This window comes from Neovison vison, chromosome 13 (assembly GCF_020171115.1).
Source record: "Neovison vison isolate M4711 chromosome 13, ASM_NN_V1, whole genome shotgun sequence".
NCBI classification, from domain to species: Eukaryota; Metazoa; Chordata; class Mammalia; order Carnivora; family Mustelidae; genus Neogale; species Neogale vison.
In genome coordinates this window covers 8,574,190-8,596,090 of record NC_058103.1, presented here as the reverse complement: position 1 = coordinate 8,596,090, position 21,901 = coordinate 8,574,190, and the positions used below count along the sequence as shown (strand labels likewise).

At 36.1% G+C, this 21,901-nt stretch overlaps 1 protein-coding gene across 6 annotated transcripts in view; it reads left to right on the top strand.

Moving 5' to 3' along the window:
• PAPOLA (poly(A) polymerase alpha) overlaps positions 1–21,901 on the top strand; it is a 60,298-nt gene that overhangs the window by 34,475 nt on the left and 3,922 nt on the right. The window contains exons 13-21 of one of the 6 annotated variants that reach the window (XM_044231235.1): positions 563–616; positions 1,127–1,246; positions 2,732–2,841; positions 6,769–6,890; positions 10,925–11,067; positions 13,665–13,762; positions 13,995–14,215; positions 17,853–17,915; positions 19,965–20,039. In XM_044231235.1, the coding sequence (XP_044087170.1) occupies positions 563–616; positions 1,127–1,246; positions 2,732–2,841; positions 6,769–6,890; positions 10,925–11,067; positions 13,665–13,762; positions 13,995–14,215; positions 17,853–17,915; positions 19,965–20,039 (1,006 nt within the window). Of the gene's footprint in view, positions 1–562; positions 617–1,126; positions 1,247–2,731; positions 2,842–6,768; positions 6,891–10,924; positions 11,068–13,661; positions 13,763–13,994; positions 14,216–17,852; positions 17,916–19,964; positions 20,040–21,901 lie in introns of all 6 variants that reach the window. The other 5 variants (XM_044231234.1, XM_044231237.1, XM_044231236.1 and 2 more) reach the window with 5 other exon arrangements.

Here is a 21,901-nt window from a genome sequence, read left to right as displayed (position 1 = left end):
CTTCTTTGCTCTCATGTTAGTCATGTCTGCCTTTTAATAGAAATTTATGGTGTTATTTGAAAAAAATCATGAGGCCTGTCTTTATTATTCAGTTTAATTTTTGCTACCTATTTGAGTTAAAAAGCATGGTGTGTTTGAACTGTATTTGAGCTTACTGATGTAATATGTATAATTAGCGATCTTGTTTTTGTGGCTAGAGGCTTGGTACATTATTTCTGTTAAAAAAACTTTGTTTTAATAGATTATATTTTAGTGAGCAGCTTATAGATACAAAGTACTCCACTGGAGTCTTTGAACCAGACTATCAGTTAATGTTTATTTATTGTTCTTGAACTAAGCTGCTTTGGGATAATTTATAAAATCACTCTTTTTCAGAACTAAACCCACCAATAGTTAGAAACGAGGAATTGAGCTTTTAGGATTTTATGTATATCTTAAGATTGCAGTCCCCCTTGCTAAACTGATACTGATCTAGAACTGTCACAAAACTTACATTATGGTGTTAATATCCAGCACAAAGCAGTTAAATAAAATAAATAGCATGTTGTCTTTATCTCCAAAGGCATTATATTGTACTTCTAGCAAGTGCACCAACAGAAAAACAACGCCTAGAATGGTGAGTATAAGATTAGACTTTACAGAGAAAATAAGCAAAAATCAGATAGCTTCAGAACACAACAGATGGGAGAAAGCTTGTCCTCCCATTCAGTCTGGTTTTATCCAAAAATGGAACTTTCCTACTTGTAGCGAAGTGTAGGCATTTGGGGATTCATACACAACTTTGTTTTTTGTTTCCGTTACGGACATCCATATATTATCTATATTTGAAATTCTTTGTTTTAGCTTACTGATTTTTTTCTTTTAAATATTTGCAGGAATGTCTTTTGTAACCTTCTTAGTTTGAAATGTGGCTTGATTATCCTTCCTCAGTTTTGCTTCAGCATTTTTGTTTAGAGTCTAAGACTGGTTTTATCTATGCAAGTTCAGATGGTTGAACTGCCCTCACGTGTATTTAAGTATCATCCTCTTTTTACTGCTTGGTGTAAACGTATTTGACTTTGTGCATTTTATTTTATTTTTTTAAATTAACCAGAACTTTCATTAATACTAAGTGACATTTGTTCAGGGTGGGCTTGGTGGAATCAAAAATCCGAATCCTGGTTGGCAGTTTGGAGAAGAATGAATTTATTACGCTGGCACATGTGAATCCCCAGTCATTTCCAGCACCCAAAGAAAATCCTGACAAGTAAGCAGTCTTCTAATTTCATCTAGTTTCCTTCTCTCCTTTTTAACTTGTGCTCATAGAAGCTTACGCAGTTTTTAATAATTGGAGTCACCATTCTATTGATCATATATGGCACAAAACCAATTTGAGATTAGTAGATTAGGTTTTCCAGATTGGAAACAGGAGAAAAATTATTTCTTGAGAAAAATCAGTATTAAAATACTTTTCTCTGATAATAGTCTAATGATATACCTATTAATTAGAGTTCAAATGATGCATATCTGCCTTTTAGCATTTCTTGAAACTTCTCACCTGTGGTATACAGTGGTCATCAGAATAGCTGCTATCCCAACTATGTCTTGCTTTTCATCTTAATTTTTTGAAAGAGAGAACATGCTTTCAATTTACCTTGCAAAAATCTGATTTGTGTTAGATTCTGAAACACTGGGAAGATCGGTTAATAAAAGGCTCCCATTCTTTTAAGGATCTTTCGGTTTCTGGTTCAATTCCTGTATTATTTACTTGAGATTTTACTTTGCCTATACTTCATTGCATTTGGAAGGTGAAGGGAGTTAAAAAAGATAAAGTAGCATTAAAGAAAGATTGAAAAAAAAAAAAAAAGAAAGATTGAAAAGTGTAGGAGAACCGATCGTTGGAGATTTTGTGACCGTGGTATGGCCATTACTCTGATTTGTTGATAGAGATTATTTTCTTTTGCAGTCCTGTGAAAGAGTTGTTATGTGAGTTTTTTTTATCACTTTTTGTTGCTGCAGTCTTAATTATTAAAAGACTGATCCATTCAGCACATAGATTATTGAATGTTCAAAAGTACCTGAATCACCCATTGTTCCTACTATTGTGCTGTAGTCAAATGACTTTCATGTCGTCTTTCTTCTTTCTCTTTTCTAAAAAAAGATTTATTTGTTTTAGAGAGAGAGAAAGAGAGAGCAGGGGTCGGGGGAAAAGGAGGACAGGGAGAGGGAGAGAGAAACCCAAGCAGACTCTGCTGAGTGCAGAGCCCAGTGCGGGGCTCAGTCCCGTGACCCATGAGATCACAACCTGAGCCCGAACCAATGGTCAGATGCTCAAACCAACTGCACCATCCAGGTGCCCCTCATGCCACCTTTTCAACTGAGTTTTAAAATTTTAAGGATTATATGTTAAGTTCTAGTTAAAATTTTTGTCTAGAATACTCTCTCTTTCTTTTTTAGATTTTTCTAAAATGCATTATTCCTTTTCCTTTGTTAGTTTGAACATAATTTTGTTGTGCCTTTCGTACTTGGGATCATCATTAACATTGGCTCTCAGTACCCTGTGTATATAGTCATAGGAATATGAAGGACAGGCATTGGGGGGGTAGTTCTGATGGAATTTTGGTTTAGAACTTCACTTAGTTTGCTGACACATTTGTATTCCAAGTTCTTCCACATACCTCAGGTTGTCAACCATATTGATAACATTTTCATGAAGTCTTGATAAAATAGTAACACTTTTCTTACTTTGCAGGGAAGAATTTCGCACCATGTGGGTGATTGGGTTAGTGTTTAAAAAAACAGAAAACTCAGAAAATCTCAGTGTTGATCTCACCTATGATATTCAGTCTTTCACAGATACAGGTATATCTCTCCTTGGATGATCCAAACACGTAACTTGCATATTTTAATTTGTCTTCATGTGTACCATAGTAATATTTGCAATAACTGTTAATTTACTTGGGAAAATTAAACAGTGATTATCAGAATAATCGTAATGTTTTGGATTAGTTATTAGTTTCAGTAATGTCTAATGTATAAGGAGGGTTTTTTTGCATTGTAGCTTTAAAGTTAAGTAGGACCATTTTAATGTATTCACAGTTATTTTTGAAGTTAGAAGAGAATTTGATTTCGTAGAAGACTGAGTCTGTGTCTGACTGCCTCAGTAATCTTGAACCTTAGCCATTGACAAGCTAGACTTCGGTGATGTGAGGAAATTTTATTCTTTGTGTCAAATATGTAGTGGACTCAAGTGTTGATTCACAGGTAGAGTATCGGGTGATTAGAGCTACATTTCAGATTCACCCATACCCTCAGAGAGAGAACGGAGATAGAATAGTTTGTCTAAAGAACAAATGGGTGTAGTTCACAGGAGCAGAGGCTAACACAGATGTACAGCTTTTCAAGGGAATGGTTAGCATGTATGGAGACAGAGATGAATGTGCGGGCGTGGCGACTAGAAGGTGGTTGCACCATGTGTGGGATCCCTAGCAGTGTGCCCTCCGGGAGCCGCTCCTGGCGCTGTGCTGCTGGCCGCTGGGATTCCGACCGTCAGCAACCTTGCTGTGGGTGACACAGTAGCAGTTTAAGTTTTGAAATGAGACAAGATGAACTCTAAATGAGACCCATGGTAGTTGCCTCCTTGGAAAATTCAGATTAAAAAGACTGTTTTTATGAAAAATTGAGTTGATTTCTCTCAAATAATCGATAAGTAGGTTTTTCATTTTTAGGAATATAAGTGGCATATGGCACAATTCTTAGTGAGGAACACTGGGAACACTGAGGGATATTTAGTGTTCCTAGCAAGTAGTAACCCTTAATAACTGACCACAAAAACACTCATACACATTTTTTTAGGGTGAGATTTAGAGGGTGGTAACTCCATTGCTGAACAGCGCGGAAGTGTTTTTTTCCAGAGTAAAAATTCTGATGTCAACTTGAACTATAAACTAAGAAATTGTGTAGAGATACTTGAATTAGAAAACTTATTTTGTGCATTTCATCCTCAGTTTTTTATCAAAGATGAAAATCAGTATTTTCAAGGAATTTTTATTTTGGGAGGGAAGTGTTTAGTTGTCCTGGATCTTGAAACATTTTAATGGAATACTTTGTGGGATTTTCTTTTTTCTTTCTTTCTTTATTCTTTTTTTTTTTTTTAAGATTTTATTAGAGTGTGAGTGAGTGTGCACAAACCCACACAAGCAGGAGGTAGGGGCAAAGGGAGAGGGAGAAGCAGGCTCCCCACTGACCAGAGAGTCCCATGTGGGCCCCATCCCAGCACCCAAAGGTTACGACCTGAGTGGAAGGCAGATGCTTAAACGAATGAGCCACCCAGGCTCCCCCTTTGTGGGATTTTTTCTGTTTTTTTTTTTTTAATTTATTTTTAAAATTCAATTAACATATAATGTATTATTGGTTTCAGAGGTAGAGATTAGTGATTCGTCAGTCTTACATCACACCCAGTGCTCATTATATCATATGCCCTCCTCGGTGTCCGTCACCCAGTTAGCCCGTCCCCCAACCCTTCGCCCCTCCAGCAATCCTGTTTGTTTCTTATTCTTAAGAGTTTCTTAGGCTTGTCTCCCTCTGTCATTTTGTCTTGTTTTATTTTTTCCTCTCTTCCTGCATGATCCTCTGTTTTGTTTCCTAAATTCCACATACCTGTGAGATCATATGATAACTGTCTTACTTTCATATGATTGACTTACTTTGCTTAGCATAACACCCTCTAGTTTCGTACACATTGTTGGAGAGGGTGAGATTTCTTTTTTTTTTTTTTTTTTTTTTTTTGATGACCAAGTAGTATTCCATTGGATATACACACCACATCATCTTTATCCATTCATCTGTTGATGGACATCTGGGCTCTTTTCCATAGTTTGGCTTGGCTCTTGTGGACATTGCTGCTGTACACACTGGGCTGCACATGCCCCTTCCGATCACTACATCTGTATCTTTTAGGAATACTCAGTAGTGCAATTGCTGGGTCTCGGGTAGCTCTGTTTTCAACCTTTTGAGGAACCTCCATGTTGTTTTCGGGAGTGGCTATACCCGCTTGCATTCTTTGTGGGATTTTCTAATAAAACGTTTAATGTGTTCAGTACTCAAATTCTTACTTCCAGTCTCTTCCAGCTTCTCTTAAGATCTTTTTGATCTCAGGTATTGGCAGCTATATCCCTGTAGTTGTTCAAGCTAGAAATCTTAGAGTCCTCCTTCACTCCTGCTTTTCTCATAATTTGATGAAGAATCCTTTTGTCTCTACTTTTAGTATCCGTTGAAATTCCTGCTACTAATTGCTATCTGCTGCTTTCCCACTAGTCCAAGCCACTTATCATTGTTCTGTTGTATTACTCTCATTAACTATAGTTTCCTTGACCTGTCCTAGCCCAGCTACTAATGGTATAATGGTTATTCTCAGCCAGCATATGAAATGATATTAAGCAGATCATGTCTTGCCTGCTTAAAAACTATAATGGCTACCATTCTCATTTGGAAAGAAGTTCAAGTCCTTCCTTACTGTGGTTTGCAAGCTTTTACCTAATCTGGACTTCTCATTATGTCTCTGGCCTCATTTCCTGTTTTAAGTTTAAAATCCTTTATCCATATGTCTTGGGGCCAGAAAGGTAATAAAGTTAGTAATATTCCTTGTAGGGCTTGGAGCAACATTTGGTAGTCAGTGACAGTTAGCATTTCTTCAGGGAACTGTTCGGGATTCACATTAAGCAAAGGTAGAGACCATATAGCCACAAATAGTTTTGGTGCCAATTTTGGGAAGAACTTGTGTTTTGGGAGCTATTGGGATTTCTAGAATTGCTCTTAAGGGATTATGGATTTTGATTTTTTTTTCTTCTCTCCAAAGGCCTTTTTGTTGTTCTTCAAACATCCCAGACATGCTCTCAACTGAGGACATTTTGTCTTTGACCTTGGATCTCCCTGGAATGTGGTTCCATCAGTTATCTTTGCTTACTTTACTTTGATTTCAGTCTCTGCTCTGATGTCCTCTCAGTTTCTATGCTGAGCTTCTTGTTTTCTTCCCTACTCAGTTTTCTCCATAGCACTATCATCATTTGATATGAATTATTTTTTACTTTGTTGTTTCCTGTTTTTTGTATTGTCCCTACTAGAATGTAGACTCGAAGTTCTTTTGGTCTCTCATTCTCTACTGTATCCCCATGCCCGGAACAGTGCGATACAGTATAGGTGCTCAATAAATAATTTGTCATATGACTGAGTGAATTAATTTTTCCATTTGGGGATTTTCTGGAACTAATTTGGATAATTTATTTTTAGCATTTTCTTTTTGTGCCTGTGACCTCTGTTATTTGAGTTATTGTACAGTAGAAGATGGTGAATACTTAAAGTTTTATCCTGCACATTTTTGAAAAGGTATCTTTGGGTTTAGTCAGTTAAGTTTGACTTTTGCTGCATTTGTTAAATAATTGGGCTAGAATTTTAAATAGTGGTAGCACAAAAGGGTATCAAGAAGCCCTTTTTCCCCCCCAAAATTCTGCTGTTTCTTAGAGTTCCTCTTTAAAGTTATTATTTTAAGAGTAATTAACTGGAAGAGTTAGTATACTTTTGTGCTTTTATTCATTGTGTAGACCTCGTGGTATAAAAGGTACTTAAGAGTTTGATTAGGCAATGGATTATGTCAAATGAGAGGTAATTTTGGCCTGATAGTTTTATGCACAGGATTGATAGAAAGTGATCCTTACTTAGAATAGCTTATCCTGGTTTAACTGTCTTTGTTAAAATGTTTCTGTTTCTTGTAACAATTTCCTAATTGTGTAGTTTATAGGCAAGCAATAAACAGCAAGATGTTTGAGGTGGACATGAAAATTGCAGCAATGCATGTAAAAAGAAAGCAACTCCATCAGCTACTACCTAGTCATGTTCTTCAGAAGAAGAAAAAGGTAAATTTAGAAAGTACTTACAAAAGCATTACTAGCATAATGTTTCTACTGTGTTCAGCCTATCCCTACTTCAGCATTTAGACTCCGTTTAAGTCATGCTTGAAGTAGTCACAGCATTTTAAAAATCTGTTCCAGGGAGCAGTTCCAGTTTGTGAAACCTCGCTCCCAGTAGTGTTTCTTACTTGTATGTTTCTTACATACTTGGAGGCCTCAGACAGATGAGTGGCAATGCTTCCTGTCCTTATTTACATAGACTTACAGTCTCTTTCAGAGTCTTCCGTTTTTATCCATTTAATACCCACATCAGTAGCTAATTTCCTTTCCTTTAAAAAGTAAATTATGTAACATGTGGATAAATTACATGACTTTTTATAAAATGGCTTCTTTTTATTAAGAGTATAGATGTGTATTTTTAAAAAATTAAGTTATTGAATATAAAGATCACAAACAGAGGTGACCAGAGTTAATGTTTTGTAGCATGTCGTTCTGGTAATAGTGCTTCCTGTCAAATAACTTACAGCCTTATTTTTCTTTTATTTATTTATTTACTGACTGACTTATTACATTTTTTCTTTAAATAACTATAAAGGACATATTTTTCTTATTTAAACTTACTGTCAAGGACATACTAGAATTTTAGTGCAGAGATGACAATTACATTTTTACTTTATGTGATTTCAAGAATAGGTGGCTAATTTCTATAATGGAATATACATTGCAGTGAAAAATGAATGGATTAGAGCTACATATATTAGTTCAATTAAAAGGTTCTGAGAATATGTATTATATAATTTTATAATTTTAATTTTATAAGTTTAAAAAATGTAAAACAATATATTATTTAAGAGAATATGAAAAAAATGTATAGCATATAGTATGATATAAGCATCCAAATCAAGGCGAAGAACTTTGGAGTAGATAGGCTGGTTCAGTTTCAGTTCCACTGCTCCCCTGCTGTGACTTGTGCCACCTGTATAATGAACATCACGTTCTGGATTTGCTTCTTCTCTAAAATTAAGATAATTTCCTCATGAGATATTTTGTGAGGATGAAATGAGTTAATACCTGTAGAAAGTGGTTTCGACTAGTGCTTTAGCACATAGCAAATGCTCGTATTTGTTTCTGTTGCCATCACCATAACTTGGGGGTAGAGGTACTTGCTTTTTGAGTCTGGTCTAAAATGCAGTTTTAGTTTTATTTATTTATTGTATTTATTTGTTTGTTTATTTATTTTATTTATTTATTTGTCAGAGAGAGAGGGAGAGAGAGCGAGCACAGGCAGACAGAGAGGCAGGCAGAGGCAGAGGGAGAAGCAGGCTCCCTGCCGAGCAAGGAGCTCGATGTGGGACTCGATCCCAGGACGCTGGGATCATGACCTGAGCCGAAGGCAGCTGCTTAACCAACTGAGCCACCCAGGCATTCCTAAAATGCAGTTTTAAAAGGCACTTTTGTTTTTAAAGTAACTTGGTACATTAAAGCCTTTATGTGACTTGTTTTCTTCTCATCCTAATGCTTTTGTGAGTTAACTAATCTAGAAAGTGGCAAAAAGTACTGTTCTTTCCTCAAGCCATTTTATTTATTTGTAATAAAATATACATAAAGTTTGCCATTGAATTATTTTATTTTTAAACTAAAATACCAAGCCAGACATTTGTCTTCTGATTGTCCCTTGGTGTTATTAATGCGTTTAAGCAACCATACTTAAATGTGTCTTTACTCCATGTAAAAATATATAAACATTTTGTATGTTTTCAGAAGTCAATCTAAATAGATTGTTACGTTCTTTAACATTATTTAGCTATTTCTATTTTATTAAAACATCTATTTATATCTGAGGTAATTAGATTTTCCAGAACCCTTTATTCTCCAATTACCTTTTAAAACCCCTATTGACATGGTATTGTTGCTATTTGAAACAACAGAAGTATAGTTTAAGTAAATTTTATTTTTATTCTATTTCTTAAGGTATTATCTATCTAAATATAATCATCTAGAAACAAAAAGGATTATTAGCATTCAGAAATAACTTAACGTTGTTATTTATCAAATAAAGCTTACCCGTACTCTCATCACCCAGTAATAGCTACTTTTCACATTCCAGTGTGTGTTTCTACATAGTCTCTTGGTGCACATATGTAATCACATATCTTGTATTTTTAAAAGGTTTTTGATGGTACATGCCCTTTTGTGACCTGCTTTTTGGGTGTTTATTATGTGTCCAAATTATATTACATTACAGATACGATGTGGCTGCTTAGTATTTCTTTGTGTGGCTATAGTATGACTGTATCTGTACTTTATTTGACATCATTTGGATTATTTCTAAGTTGTAGTGAAAAAACACTTTCTTGTTTGTTGAAGTAGTATCTAGAAATCTAGATCCATGAATCTTTTCTTAGACTCTTCTTGATTACTTTCTTTTATTAACTGCTATTTATTTGCAAAGCACTGTATGAATGTTTTTCTATGTTTTTAATGATTCAGCAACCCACAGGTATTGTCTAATAGAGGAAACCAAGTGGTTAATAAATTTGCCCATGGTTGTATAATAGGAGATGTGAATTTGACCTAGGTTTCAGTGCACATGTGTTTATTTCTCTTTGTAGTATGTTCTGTCATTATTTATCTTTTATTAGAAAGTGCGGATAGAACATTTATAGTATCTTGGTACTGAAGTCTGTCGTGCCAAATTTGGTATAGACACAGGCAAAGCAGAGCAACTGTTTTGTGTTCAAACCAGCCAGTTAAAACCTTCAGGTTCACAGATCATCCTCAGCAGTGGCCTGTTGTTTCACAGATGTTTGATCACCTGGGCAGGCAGGTAACTATGTAGATTTAGTGTAATTTAGTTACTGTACACTGGTGGAGAATGAAATTGGTAGCATTTTTGCATAGGAAAGAAGCTCATTAGAAAATTCTTTTCACAACTGACTTCATAAACATGTGGCATTACTTTCTCTTCCTCTCCATTCTGCCAGGTCTCATCTTCCCCATTTGATTAATATTGATTTATGTACAAAAGTAATGTCTGTAGTGCTAGATCAAAGAATGTCTTGTCATTTGGGGAACTGGAGCACACACATACACACACAGACAAACACACGAATGGAAAGTGGGTTTTTGTCAGTAATGCAGTCATTTCCATTAAAATGTTTCTGTAGATAAGTGGAGCACCAAGGCTAAAAAGTATTCTGGAAAAAAAAAAGCTGAAGAAATCAATTTGATGTTGCAATACTATTGATTGTAGAAACGGAAACTAAGTTCTTTAAAAATCATGTTTTATTTGGGTTTTCCTATATTAAGTAACATGTTGAGTGCTTTGATTTTTGAGAAGCAGGACTAGCATTAGGATTTACATGTGGATATTGGGTTTCACTTTCAGGAAGTTATTTCTGCTGTTTCTATTTTCACAGGATAATTTATACTATTAGATGTACCGCGTTAAAATTCTAAGTTGGCAGTCAGAGCACCAGAAATTCTTTCTTTTGGGAGAGCCTCATTCATTTATAGATGTTTAGAAGTGGTACTATGCTGTACTTATTTGATTATTTATTTTTTTTTATATTACACAATTTTATGTTCATTGTAGAATAATTAGAAATTGGTCACAATCCCCAAAGCCAGAGATACTCATTGCTAGTATTGGGTTTATCATTAAGACTTTTTTCCTTATATGTGTATGTGTCTGTATATATTTATAGTTGTCTGAGTTAAGATCCATGTATTTTCACATTATAGTGCTTTTTAGTGTGCGGTGTATCTTGTGGAGGATGTGTCTGTTTAATGTAGCATTCCTTTCTCCTTTTTTCTCCCATGGAAAAATTGTAGTGTAGTCAGGCCTCTTAAAAGTCAGAAGGTGTGTATCTATGAAATCTTCACCTTATATTACAAGTCAGCATGACACTTCTGAGTTTTCATTCATGCACTTACTGATTTATGCTGTGTAGTAGGAATCATTTTTCAAAGTAAAAGATGTTCATGTTTCAAAGATGTGGGTGAAATATATATTTGACTAAATATTTTATTAATTGCAGCATTCAACGGAAGGTGTCAGATTGACGCCTCTGAATGACAGCAGCCTCGACTTGTCTATGGACAGTGATAACAGCATGTCTGTGCCTTCACCTACGAGTGCTATGAAAACCAGTCCATTGAACAGTTCTGGCAGCTCTCAGGGGTAAGGAAATTGAGGGCAGGAAGTGGACTGACTGGCTGTTCGCTAAACGCATTTGATGAATCCTCTTGTTAGAGTCATCTATTTAGCATATTATTTTTATTCCTTCTGATTCAAGATAGCAGTTGAACTTATTTTGGGGGGAAAGAAACTTTTTTTATCCTATTGTGTTGTACTTGTATTCCGTTTTTGAGACAGGTGTATCTTAATTCAGATGTGAATGAATGAAAGTGCTGTAATCCCTCAGATTTCACATATACATGGTTCCTAACATGGTTTGACTTAAGATGTTTTGACTTCACAGCAGTATAAAAGCAGTACACAGTCAGTAGAAACCATAATTTGAAGTCTGAATTTTGACCTTTTCTAGGGTAGCAGTACACCACCGTACGATAGTCTCCTGTGGTACCTGGCACAGCAGTGAGCCATAGCTCCCGGTCAGCCCTTCGCTCCCAGGGTCAGCAGCCACTATGCCCACAAGCATTCTGCACCCCTGCGGCCATTCTGGTTTTCCCTCTTTGTACAATATTCAGTAAATTACAGGAGATAGTTAACACTTTTTTATAAAACAGGCTTTGCGTTAGGTGCTTTTGCCCAGTTGTAGGCTAATGAGAGTGTCCAGAACATGTTTAATGTAGGCTATGCTAAGCTGTGATGTTTGGTGGTTATGGGTATTAAATCATCTTCGACTTAAGGTATTTTCAGTTTATGGTGGGTTTAACTGGACGTAACACCATCTTAAGAAAGATCTGTGTTGAGGCTTCTCCTGCCTCCAGGGAACTGTATGGTGCTAAGGAGAATGGACAAGAGGGACAAAATCGCCTTTCTGTCCTGGGGCTGCTTACATCTGTATAGCTGGGGAGCAGATGTGTGGACATACTAGGGGTCTTCTAAGGACGGTGAAGGTCTTTGTAGGCTGCTTTTATTTACAGGAAACTTTTTTTTTTTAAAGAATTAAGTGTCTTTAAAATTATATAACACAGCTAAAACATTTTTGTTAACGAAAGAAATAACATGGCTATGGTGGCAAGAACTAGAACACAAAAAGGCGTATTTAGGTTTAATCTTCTATAAATTTTTCCAGTGTATCCTTGTAGAGTCTTTTTTATTTTTAATGGAAATACAAGGTTACCTTCAAAGGGATTTGTATAAAAGCCTTTTGTATTTTGAATTCATGCACATGTATGTAAAATAGTAACTTCAGAGTAACTGAAGTAAGTAAGTAACTTCAGAAGCTTAAACAACAGTTTCCTATGTAATACTGAGTAACATCTGTAAATAAGACTTCTGGATTTTAAGTTTGTATATTTGCTTAGCATATTTTGAGTATTTACTATGCTCTAACCATTTTGCCAGCTCTTTCTGGTTTTCTTTCTGCATCTATGGTGGTGCTCTGGCCAGCTCTTCCTTTCTGTTTAGATCATTAGATGTGTGTGCCTTTGAGGATGCTCTTGTCCTGGCTCAGTATTCTCCCTGGGGGAGTGGGATCATCTGCGCTTGTTGACTTCATTTACTTCTGTGTACCAGTGAATGCCAGAACTTTTTTTTTTTTTAAAGATTTATTTATTTGGGAAAGCATGAGAATCCAGCAGACCCTGTGCTGAGCACAGAGCCGCAAATAGGGCTCAATCTCAGGGCCCCAAGATCATGATCTGAGCCGAACCAAGTGATGGACACTTAATCGACTGAGCCATCCGGGCGCCCCCGAACTCCAAAGCTTTAATAAGCTGACGGCCCTGGTTAAATGCAAATGTCTTGTAGGCACCAAAAGTCGGAGTCCTTTCTTGCCGCCACCTTGTCAGGATGTCAGTGTTCCATAGTTGCAGAGTGCCAGCTGTAGCCGAGGGAGTGAGAATAACCAAAGGACTTTGTGCTTTTATTTTTCTTTCAAGGGGTAATTAAAATGAGATTATTTAACTGCGATAGGATTTATTTGAGACAAAAAAGTTGAAGAGATAGAGGAAAGGATGGATGATTTCAGTTTCCTGAAATGACAGGAGGGAGTAGGATCCAGAACATAGAAGAGGAGGGATGGTTTTGAAAGCCTTTGTTGTTTATCTGGGCCACTGGGTTGTCTTTTAGGGTGTCACGAACCTTTAGAAATTTATTTCTGTTTCTTAGACCATCTTCTTATTCATAGCCTTTGACAGGATTTTCTTAAACCTCAGATCCATTAAGTCTTTTCCCCTAAATCAGATACAGATTGTTTTTAAAACTGTCCTGTTTAATAGGCTAGTTACTAGCCACATGTGGTGATTTAAATTGATTAATATTAAATAAAATAAAATACTCAGTTGCTCACCAGCCATATATCAAGTGCAGAGTAGCTTCATCTGTATGGTGACTACCGTACTGGATAGCACAGCTATGAGACATTGTTCCAGAGGGTTCTGTGGGACAGCACTGCTTTAGAGTGAGCGCTTTGGGTTGTTGGTCGTATTTATCAAATAAAGTCAGTTACTGATGTATACACAGAAGTAAAATGAAAGAATCCTTTCTTTCAAATAATAATTTCCATATTAAATTTTGTTACGGAGTTTTATACTTTCCTGTTTGCGGTTTTCACCTTTTTTTTTTTTTTTTAATTTTTCTTTTAGCAGAAACAGTCCTGCTCCAGCTGTAACAGCAGCATCTGTGACCAACATACAGGCTACTGAAGTTTCTGTGCCACAAGTAAATTCCAGTGAAAGCTCAGGGGGTAAGGAGATGGGGTTGACAGGCTTGAGAATCCTTACACAGTGTTTGGTGTTAGCCTTCATTTTGAAGGGTAGCTTTATTTGTTGATTAAGTGGTTTGAATTCAATTTTTTAATGTTCCTGTGTTATTATCGATGAAAAAATAAAACTCAGAGACTAAAAGCTTTACTTGTAACTTGCTGTTTGACAGGATTTACTGTAATTTTTCTGGTGTTCATGTACTTACCTACTTAGGTACATCGAGTGAAAGCATTCCTCAAACTGCCACACAACCAGCCATTTCACCACCACCAAAGCCTACGGTCTCCAGAGTTGTTTCTTCAACACGTCTGGTAAACCCACCACCTAGACCTTCAGGAAATGCAGCAACAAAAATACCTAACCCTATAGTAGGAGTCAAGAGGACGTCCTCACCTCATAAAGAAGAGAGTCCTAAGAAAACCAAAACAGAAGAGGTATCTATATATTAGTTAGCCATGGGAATATCAGTCTGCCTATTTTAAAGTCCAATAGAAGAAAATCTTTGCGAGCCAGAATTAAGAAGCAGCAAGGAAGAAAGAGCATTTAGAAAACGTTTAGGTAGTGCCTTAGGGCCGTAGTCTCTCCTCACCCTTCTGCCGTCTCAGTGCCAGTGCCTATCTCGTCCATGAAGCTGGGCCTCATTGAAACTTGGCTTGTCTAGTCTGCAGCACAGTTTAGCATGTCCTCTCAGTTTCTCTTTCTCTCATAGCTGCATCTTTTATGTGTACTGATTCTTTGATAGCCCCTTTGGAGATAGTTCCAGGATCCAAATAGAGTTTTGGAGTTTCTACACTGTACTTGGTGTTACAGGGTTACTGAGGTTTTCAGGGAATTCTTACTGAATAACTGGCCAAAGTTCCAAAGTCAGATTAATTTTGAGACCTTGAATAACTGCTTCCTCCAACCCTTCAGGAAAATTTTCTCACAATACTTTCACTTTTTTAGTGGCCAGTTTGCCTTGCCAAAGTCTCAGATAGTTTTAGGGAAACCATTAAAAGTGTACGTTGATTTTGGTGTGTGTTTTGAAATATAAAACAGAAGTAAGTAGACTTGTCACACAATTTCATTGCTCCCTGGACTGACTCTCCTGTTTTTTTCCAGTTAGTAGGACAGTCACTGTTGTCTCAGAGATAACAGTCCAAAAACTAATTTCATTGTGATTTTTGGTTGAAATTTTGTTCCTTAGGAATTTACTTATTTCATCAAAGCTTCTTTAGAATGGGAAAAAAAAAATCTGGATTTTTCTCATGAGAGTGTTTTGCTCTGTAATAGTGAAATGTTATTGTCACTAATTTGTAAGTGTTCTATTCCCCAGCTTATTCTGAAGCCTATTGGTTTAGATTTTTTTTAATATGGTCCCTGTTAACTGAATATGAATAACTTGATGAATTTTATCACTTTAATGGTCCTGAATTAAGAATGATTATATCATATCATGCTTTACAACTCCTATCCTGAAAACCCATCTGTAGTTAATTCTTAAGGCAATGATTTTCAGCCTTGCTTATATATCAGAATTTTTCAGAGTGATTTTTCCCTCCCTCCTAATAGAGATTTTACAGCCTCCTCCAGATACGCTGAATCAGAGACTCCAGAAGTTAGGCCTGGGAATCTTTCATTCAGACCCCCAATGCTGCATGACTGTGTTGTGCAGCAACCTAAAAGTGTGCTGGTTTTGGTGGAACTGCACATTTTGTGTGTCTCTTGATACTTGTTTGGAATTTGGCAGAGCATTGCAGAATTCAGAATTCACATTTCTTTTGATCTTAGTAAAGTACACGTAAGGATAACTGGAGATGCCTATTCATTCTGTTTACTTCTGTTAATGGTTTAATCCCTTAATGGCTCCTGAGAGCTCTGACTCATGGAGTACTGGCATAATGTTGGTAGTTTCATTTGCACTTACCTTAGTAGAAAACACTCCTGTTTCCTGTCTAGATACGAAGGCAGTAGGATTATAGGATTTTTTAACTTAATGGACAATTTTAAGTCTATACACAAGTAGAGAGTCATTCCCGCTGTAGCTTTGGGAACAGTGAGCTCTGTCACCTTCATTCTTTGGGCCTTTTCCATCTCCCTCTGTCTGTATTACAGAAATTAAAAATCCAGACCTCATATATCATCAGTATTTTTTAAATCATGTATCTAAAAGATAAGGATTACAAAAAAGAAAGCATAAACAAACTAAACTTACCCTGCTTAGAAAAATCAAATATCTAGTCAGTGCTCAACTGACCCCGATTGCATCATCATTGATTTTTTTTTTAAAGTCTTTGTTTGTTCCATTCTGTAACTACATAAGATCCCTGTGTAGCTATTGATTGATTTCTCTTAAGTATTCTTTAAAACCGACTTCCCTCCCTTTTTTCCTTGCAATTTTTTTTTTTTTTTAATGTTTTCTCAGAGTCTGGGTTTTGTTTCTGGCAGCCTCATGGAGTTGACTAACAAAAACAGCTTTATGATATACAGGAGACGTGAGGGTCTGAGGTATCTCACAGGCTGATCTCCTCATTTCCCAGAAGGAGGAGCTTGAGTTTCGGTGGTTTTTCTGTTTATAAAGCTAATTAAAGTCAGTCAGGATTAGAACCCAGGTCTAAATCTCATGGTGCTAAAGGAGAAGATTATTATGAATATCATCACTTTGGAGCTCTCCTCAATTGGATCTCTTATTCTCTGTTAATGAGTATGTGGTATTAGAAATTTTAACCAGAAAGAAACACTGGTCTTAATTAATCATGCGCCAACATGTGTACAGACAGGTTCAGGGTGCTCAGGAGGTATACTGCCCCTTGATTTGCACCATAGGCGAAGGCTTTACATATATGTAAAATAAAAATAGACTAATGTTTGCCCTGGATTGTATGGTTAAATGATGCTACCTATGTATTTTTAAACTTTTTCTTATGGAAAATTTCAAACATGTACAAAATTTTAATGAACAGTCCTGTTTGTATCACTTAACTTCCACATTTAACGGCTCACGGCCAGCCTCCTTCATGTACACATCTACTTCCTTTCCCTTGTTATGAAGCAAATCCCAGGCATAGCATTTCAGCCATAAATATTCTGTGTGTATCTAAAGATAAAGACTTCTGAAAACATAACTACAGTATATTATCACCATATGTGTGTGTGTACATATCTATGTATGTATATGCCAGTATATTTACGAGTATTAGCAATAATTCTATAATGCTGCATATCCAGTCAGGTTTGATATTTGCCTAGTTATGACAAATTACTGTTCTTGAAGTTTGTACTATTTGCAGGGTACAAATAAGGCCCTTATTAGAATTTGTTAACTGTTAAATCTCTTCTACTCCTAGAAACATAGTTTCTATGTCTTGTTTTAAAGCTGCATTTAAAATTATAATTATGCCTAGTAAATACAGCAGAGAAATTAGGGTTAAAATAGTTATTCTTTAAAGGGATGTTAATTGCAAATATGGGAAATGCAGCCATCTTTGGCCTCCCTTTTCCTTCCTTTATCAAATGAGTTGTTTTTTAATATAACTATAATAAATTAAAATTAAGACTGGGAAGAGAGCATTTCTCAAACCACCTGTTCTTCAGGATGTTACTAAGTTTTACTAAGCAAGGGGGATTCTGTGATTAAGTAAGTTGGGGAAAGTTAAAGAGGTACTCTTTATAGAACTTCTCAGAACCTTTTATAAAAAGTGCTGATATGTATGTATGTGAATTTCCCAGAATGGCAGTGATAGGATTCCAAGTTTCTAAATTGTTAGATCAAAGAACTCTTTTTTTTCTCTTCCTTACAAAAAATATTTTATGTATTTAGTGGTTTTAAGAAAGTACTTTAGGTGGTATTGATTAATAGTAACAGCTTTCTTCATATTCTTTGTTTGGAAGATATTGAAGCCAAATTAAATATGTTACATTAAAAATTTTTTTTCAAGTGAATGAGTAATCTACTTTAAGGCCATAGTTGATTTTACAGGTTAAATTATTTTATAATTTAAAATTAAAATTTTTTTTATCAATTAAAGCATTGATTGGCAGATAATCTAAATTTTTCATTTTAGAGAATAAAGCTTTTTTTTTCAAAAACAGGATGAAACAAGCGAAGATGCTAACTGTCTTGCTTTGAGTGGACATGATAAAACAGAAACAAAGGTATACTAATTTAGCCTTGGAATACATACACAAGAGTACGGAAGATGTGATAGAAATGTCTCTAGAATATTGTACTGTCTTTTTCGTTCTCTAGGTTGTAGGTTGCTTTTAGTATTCTTTTTAGAGAAGTGTTTGTCCCTTTTGAACGTTAATTTATAATGCTGAAATTGAATTTCTCAAGTGTTTGAGGTCCTAATAAATGCAGGGTAATCTGGGTGGGTACTGAATGGCATAAAATGACAAGTGAGCCATGTTCCATGCCTTTAAAGGAACTTGTAATTAAGTAGAGAAGATAAGAGGTAGAAGCAACTAATTATATTATCAGAGAAGATCAGAGTAATTGAGGCTGCTGGGGTGGTGTGAAGGGCAGGAGCAGTGGGATGTTATTTCTGACTGAAGAAGTATTAAGAGGCTTTGTAGGAAGACCATGTAGTATTTGACGTGGTCCTTGAAGGATATGTAGGATTTGGGGCAGTCCAAGATGAGAAGGTCATCTCACTCTTGGTGCGAACGTATGCTATGTTTTGAGAACCAGTTTTTGGCAGAAGGTTCTGGCAAGAGCCTTTTGGAGTGCATGGGGCCTGAGATGAGGTAGATGAGATGAGAGAGAGTGGTTTAGCCAAACCACATTAGACTCCGGACATCATTTTTTCAGAAATTGGAATGTACTGTAGGCTTTTAACTTTTTCTTCTTACTGTAGAAAATTTGGAAATCCTCTTCCTCCCAAATTATTCCCATAATCGACATTTTAGGAAGTATTCTTTTGGTGTCTTGATACATTTTATTTGGGCACACATACTAATGCCTTTTGCTTTCAAATCTTTTAATTCACTCTGTAAACCAGGAAAAATTGTTCCTGTGATTATATAATTTACAAAATATTAATAGCTATCTTAAGGCCATAACCATATTATATTTAAACAGTTCCAATTATTGTAGTTATTTCTGTTAAAAAAAAAAGAGTTCTTCTTTACTGTAGTATTGACTGTGGGTAAATACCTGCCGTCCATTTATATTTATTAGACTAAATTTTTTTTTTTTTAAAGATTTTATTTATTTATTTGACAGATCACAAGTAGGCGGAGAGGCAGGCAGAGAGAGAGGGAAGCTGGCTCCCTACTGAGCAGAGCCTGATGCGGGGCTCGGTCCCAGGACGCTGAGATCATGACCTGAGCCGAAGGCAGAGGCTTAACCCACTGAGCCACTAAATTAATGAAAGAGGAGTTACTGAGGCAAATAATATGCTTACTTGTAAAACTCAGTAGATCACTCCAATTTGTGCTTCAGAAAGCCTGTACTCCATTTCTGTTACCTGCATCCTGTTTACCCTCTTTTGTTTCATAAGAGAAAATTGACATTTCATTGTTTTATTACTATCTGTGCTGTTTTACAGAAATTCAGATTTTTACATGTTTATTTCCATCTGTTTCTGGGTGTATGTAGTATTTTGTTTTGTGCACAGCTTGAAAAGCGTTGAGAGCAGCAGCCTGACGTGGTTCTCCCTGTATTTTCAGGTAGCACTCAGAGTAGACAGGGCATTGGTTATTGGGGTGGGGGGAGGAAAAACAAAACAAAACAAAAAAAATATTTTAGGGACTTTTTTCTACTTTTAATCAAAGGTGTGGGAGCAGTTTTTATCCTTTTGAGAAGGTAGTTTTATTTAATAATATTAACCAGGTTTTGTTTTTTTCACATAAGCTAGGGCTTAGATTTGTAGTGTATTAATTATTGTCTGGGCAACATTTCATAATGTGCCTGTGTGTGTCTTTAATTATTATCTGCTCCAGATGTCTAAGTTGGAGGTAGTTGGAAAGTCAGGAGATATTTTGACCGTGCCCATGGAGTTGAAGTAGGCAAATAGAAATAGAAGTGATGTGACGGGCGAGGCAGCCCGCGCCAGGCTCACTACATGATCTTGTGATGTGGTCCCACCTCTCTCTTGATCCTCCTGTCTTCCAAGTTGTCTTCTTTATTAGCCACCAAACCCAGTCATGTTCTTTTATTCTTTTTTTAAGTCTCTTTCCTCCCCCGTCCTCTTTGTCTCACAGGAACAACTTGATACAGAGACAAGTACAACTCAATCAGAAACTATTCACACAGCGGCTTCTCTGTTGGCCTCTCAGGTACTAAGTGCAAAAAGCAAGGAGAGTTTTATAAATGTTAAGATTAGTGTGGTATAATGAATTAAAATGAGCTTATACAGAAGACTGTTAAAATGTTCACTGTAACAGTAATTAACTCACTAGCATATCAGTGTGTATCGTAGTTTCAAGGTGGGGCCTCAGATTCGATAGAATAGTTGTTTTGCACTGTCAAGATGCTAACCCACCCCCTTATATGTTATTTGATACTGCAAATTATTTAAATCCTCACTAGTCACAATATGCAGTAGTCATATAATGGCTTTCTCTACAGATCAAAGAGTGAATTTTGAATCATGACAGAATTAAAAAACATTTCTTTGTGGATCTTTTTGTGAGGTTAAAATGATATTTTCTTTTTAAAATGTGTTTCTGTCTCACATTTTACTCCTCATTTTCAATTATTAATTTAATGTAACCCATAATTCTTTCAAATTATTTATTTGTCCTAGAAATTCTGTGCTAGTCCCTTCTTACATACACTAGGCACCTAGAATCCATTTCTTTTTGAATACTGATTGGTGAACCTTCATTTTGTTTGTGAAACAATGGTTTTCTTTTTGAACCTTTCAGTTTGAGTATACTTGGAATCTAGGGTATACTCGGAATCTAGGGCACACTCGGAATCTAGGGTACACTCTGACACAAAGCATAAGTATTTACTGGAAGTAGACGAGGAGCGTGTGGCGCTCCGCAACCCGCGGAGGTCGCTGCTGCTCACGGGGAGGCTGCGGAACCGACGCAGACATACTTGCTGCTTTGTGGCTCAGAGTTATTTTAATGTGGTAATTTTAAGATGTGTTTTTGCTAACTATTAACCCTCATAGCCTCTAAAGGGAGAAATACCATTTTGACTTTCTAGAATGTCTTTTATTTCCATAATTTTTATCTAATAAAAATTTGGGATGGAGGAAGTAACTAAAACAGCAGGAGGAAATGTGCTTGGCATTGATACCAGGACAAAGTAGTCTCCGTCAGTCTTCAGCTCCTGTGATGTGACTGCATGTCTTTTGGCCTGCCACATTACAGTGGGGAACTGTTTTCAAAGTTTGTTTTATTAAATTCATCCCTATGGTGATGAGTACTCGTGGGTAATTTACCTTTTTGTATTTTTATGGGGAGGTAGAAACTTAATTTCTAATGGAAAGATTTGTAGAGACATTGAGAGAAAAATGACCCAGTTAATAAAAAGAATGATGATGTAGATTACAAAAAAAAAAACAACCTATATTTGGTGATAGAAGGGGTATATTTCTTTCCGGGAGATAATTATAGTATTGTGGCTGTGTGTAATAAAAAATCCTTATTGTTTTAAGATGACTTGAGATACTTACAAAACATCTCTGGGATTTGCTTCAGAGTAAGCTTGGGAGTGAAGGCGGGGGGGGGACAGTGGATGGTTCTGGTTGGGCCGCTGGCTAAGCTTGGTAATGCCTACATGGGATTCATCATAGAATGCGCTCTACTTGTGTGGATGCTTGGAATTTCCCATAATAAAACATTTAAAAATTTATCTCTCTGTTTTTGAATGTTAAAGAAGGCTTGTGATTTAATTGTTTTTTTAACATGAAGTTTTCCTAAAATTTAGAATAACTAAATTATTGCTGAGTTGTATAGATTTAATTTAATAATGTGTAGGGTCAGAAAATAATGTCTTGGTAACTGCAGTTACCAAGTGTGTGAGGTGAACTTTAAGTGTTCTCCCACACGGGGGTGCTCCAGCACCAGTTAACTTCACAGCTGTTCGTGTTACTACAAGTAAATACAGTTTAACATGACTTTAATAATTATATTGTAGGTCATTCTTAGAGGAGTGTGGCTGTAAAAGCTGTATTTTAAAATTG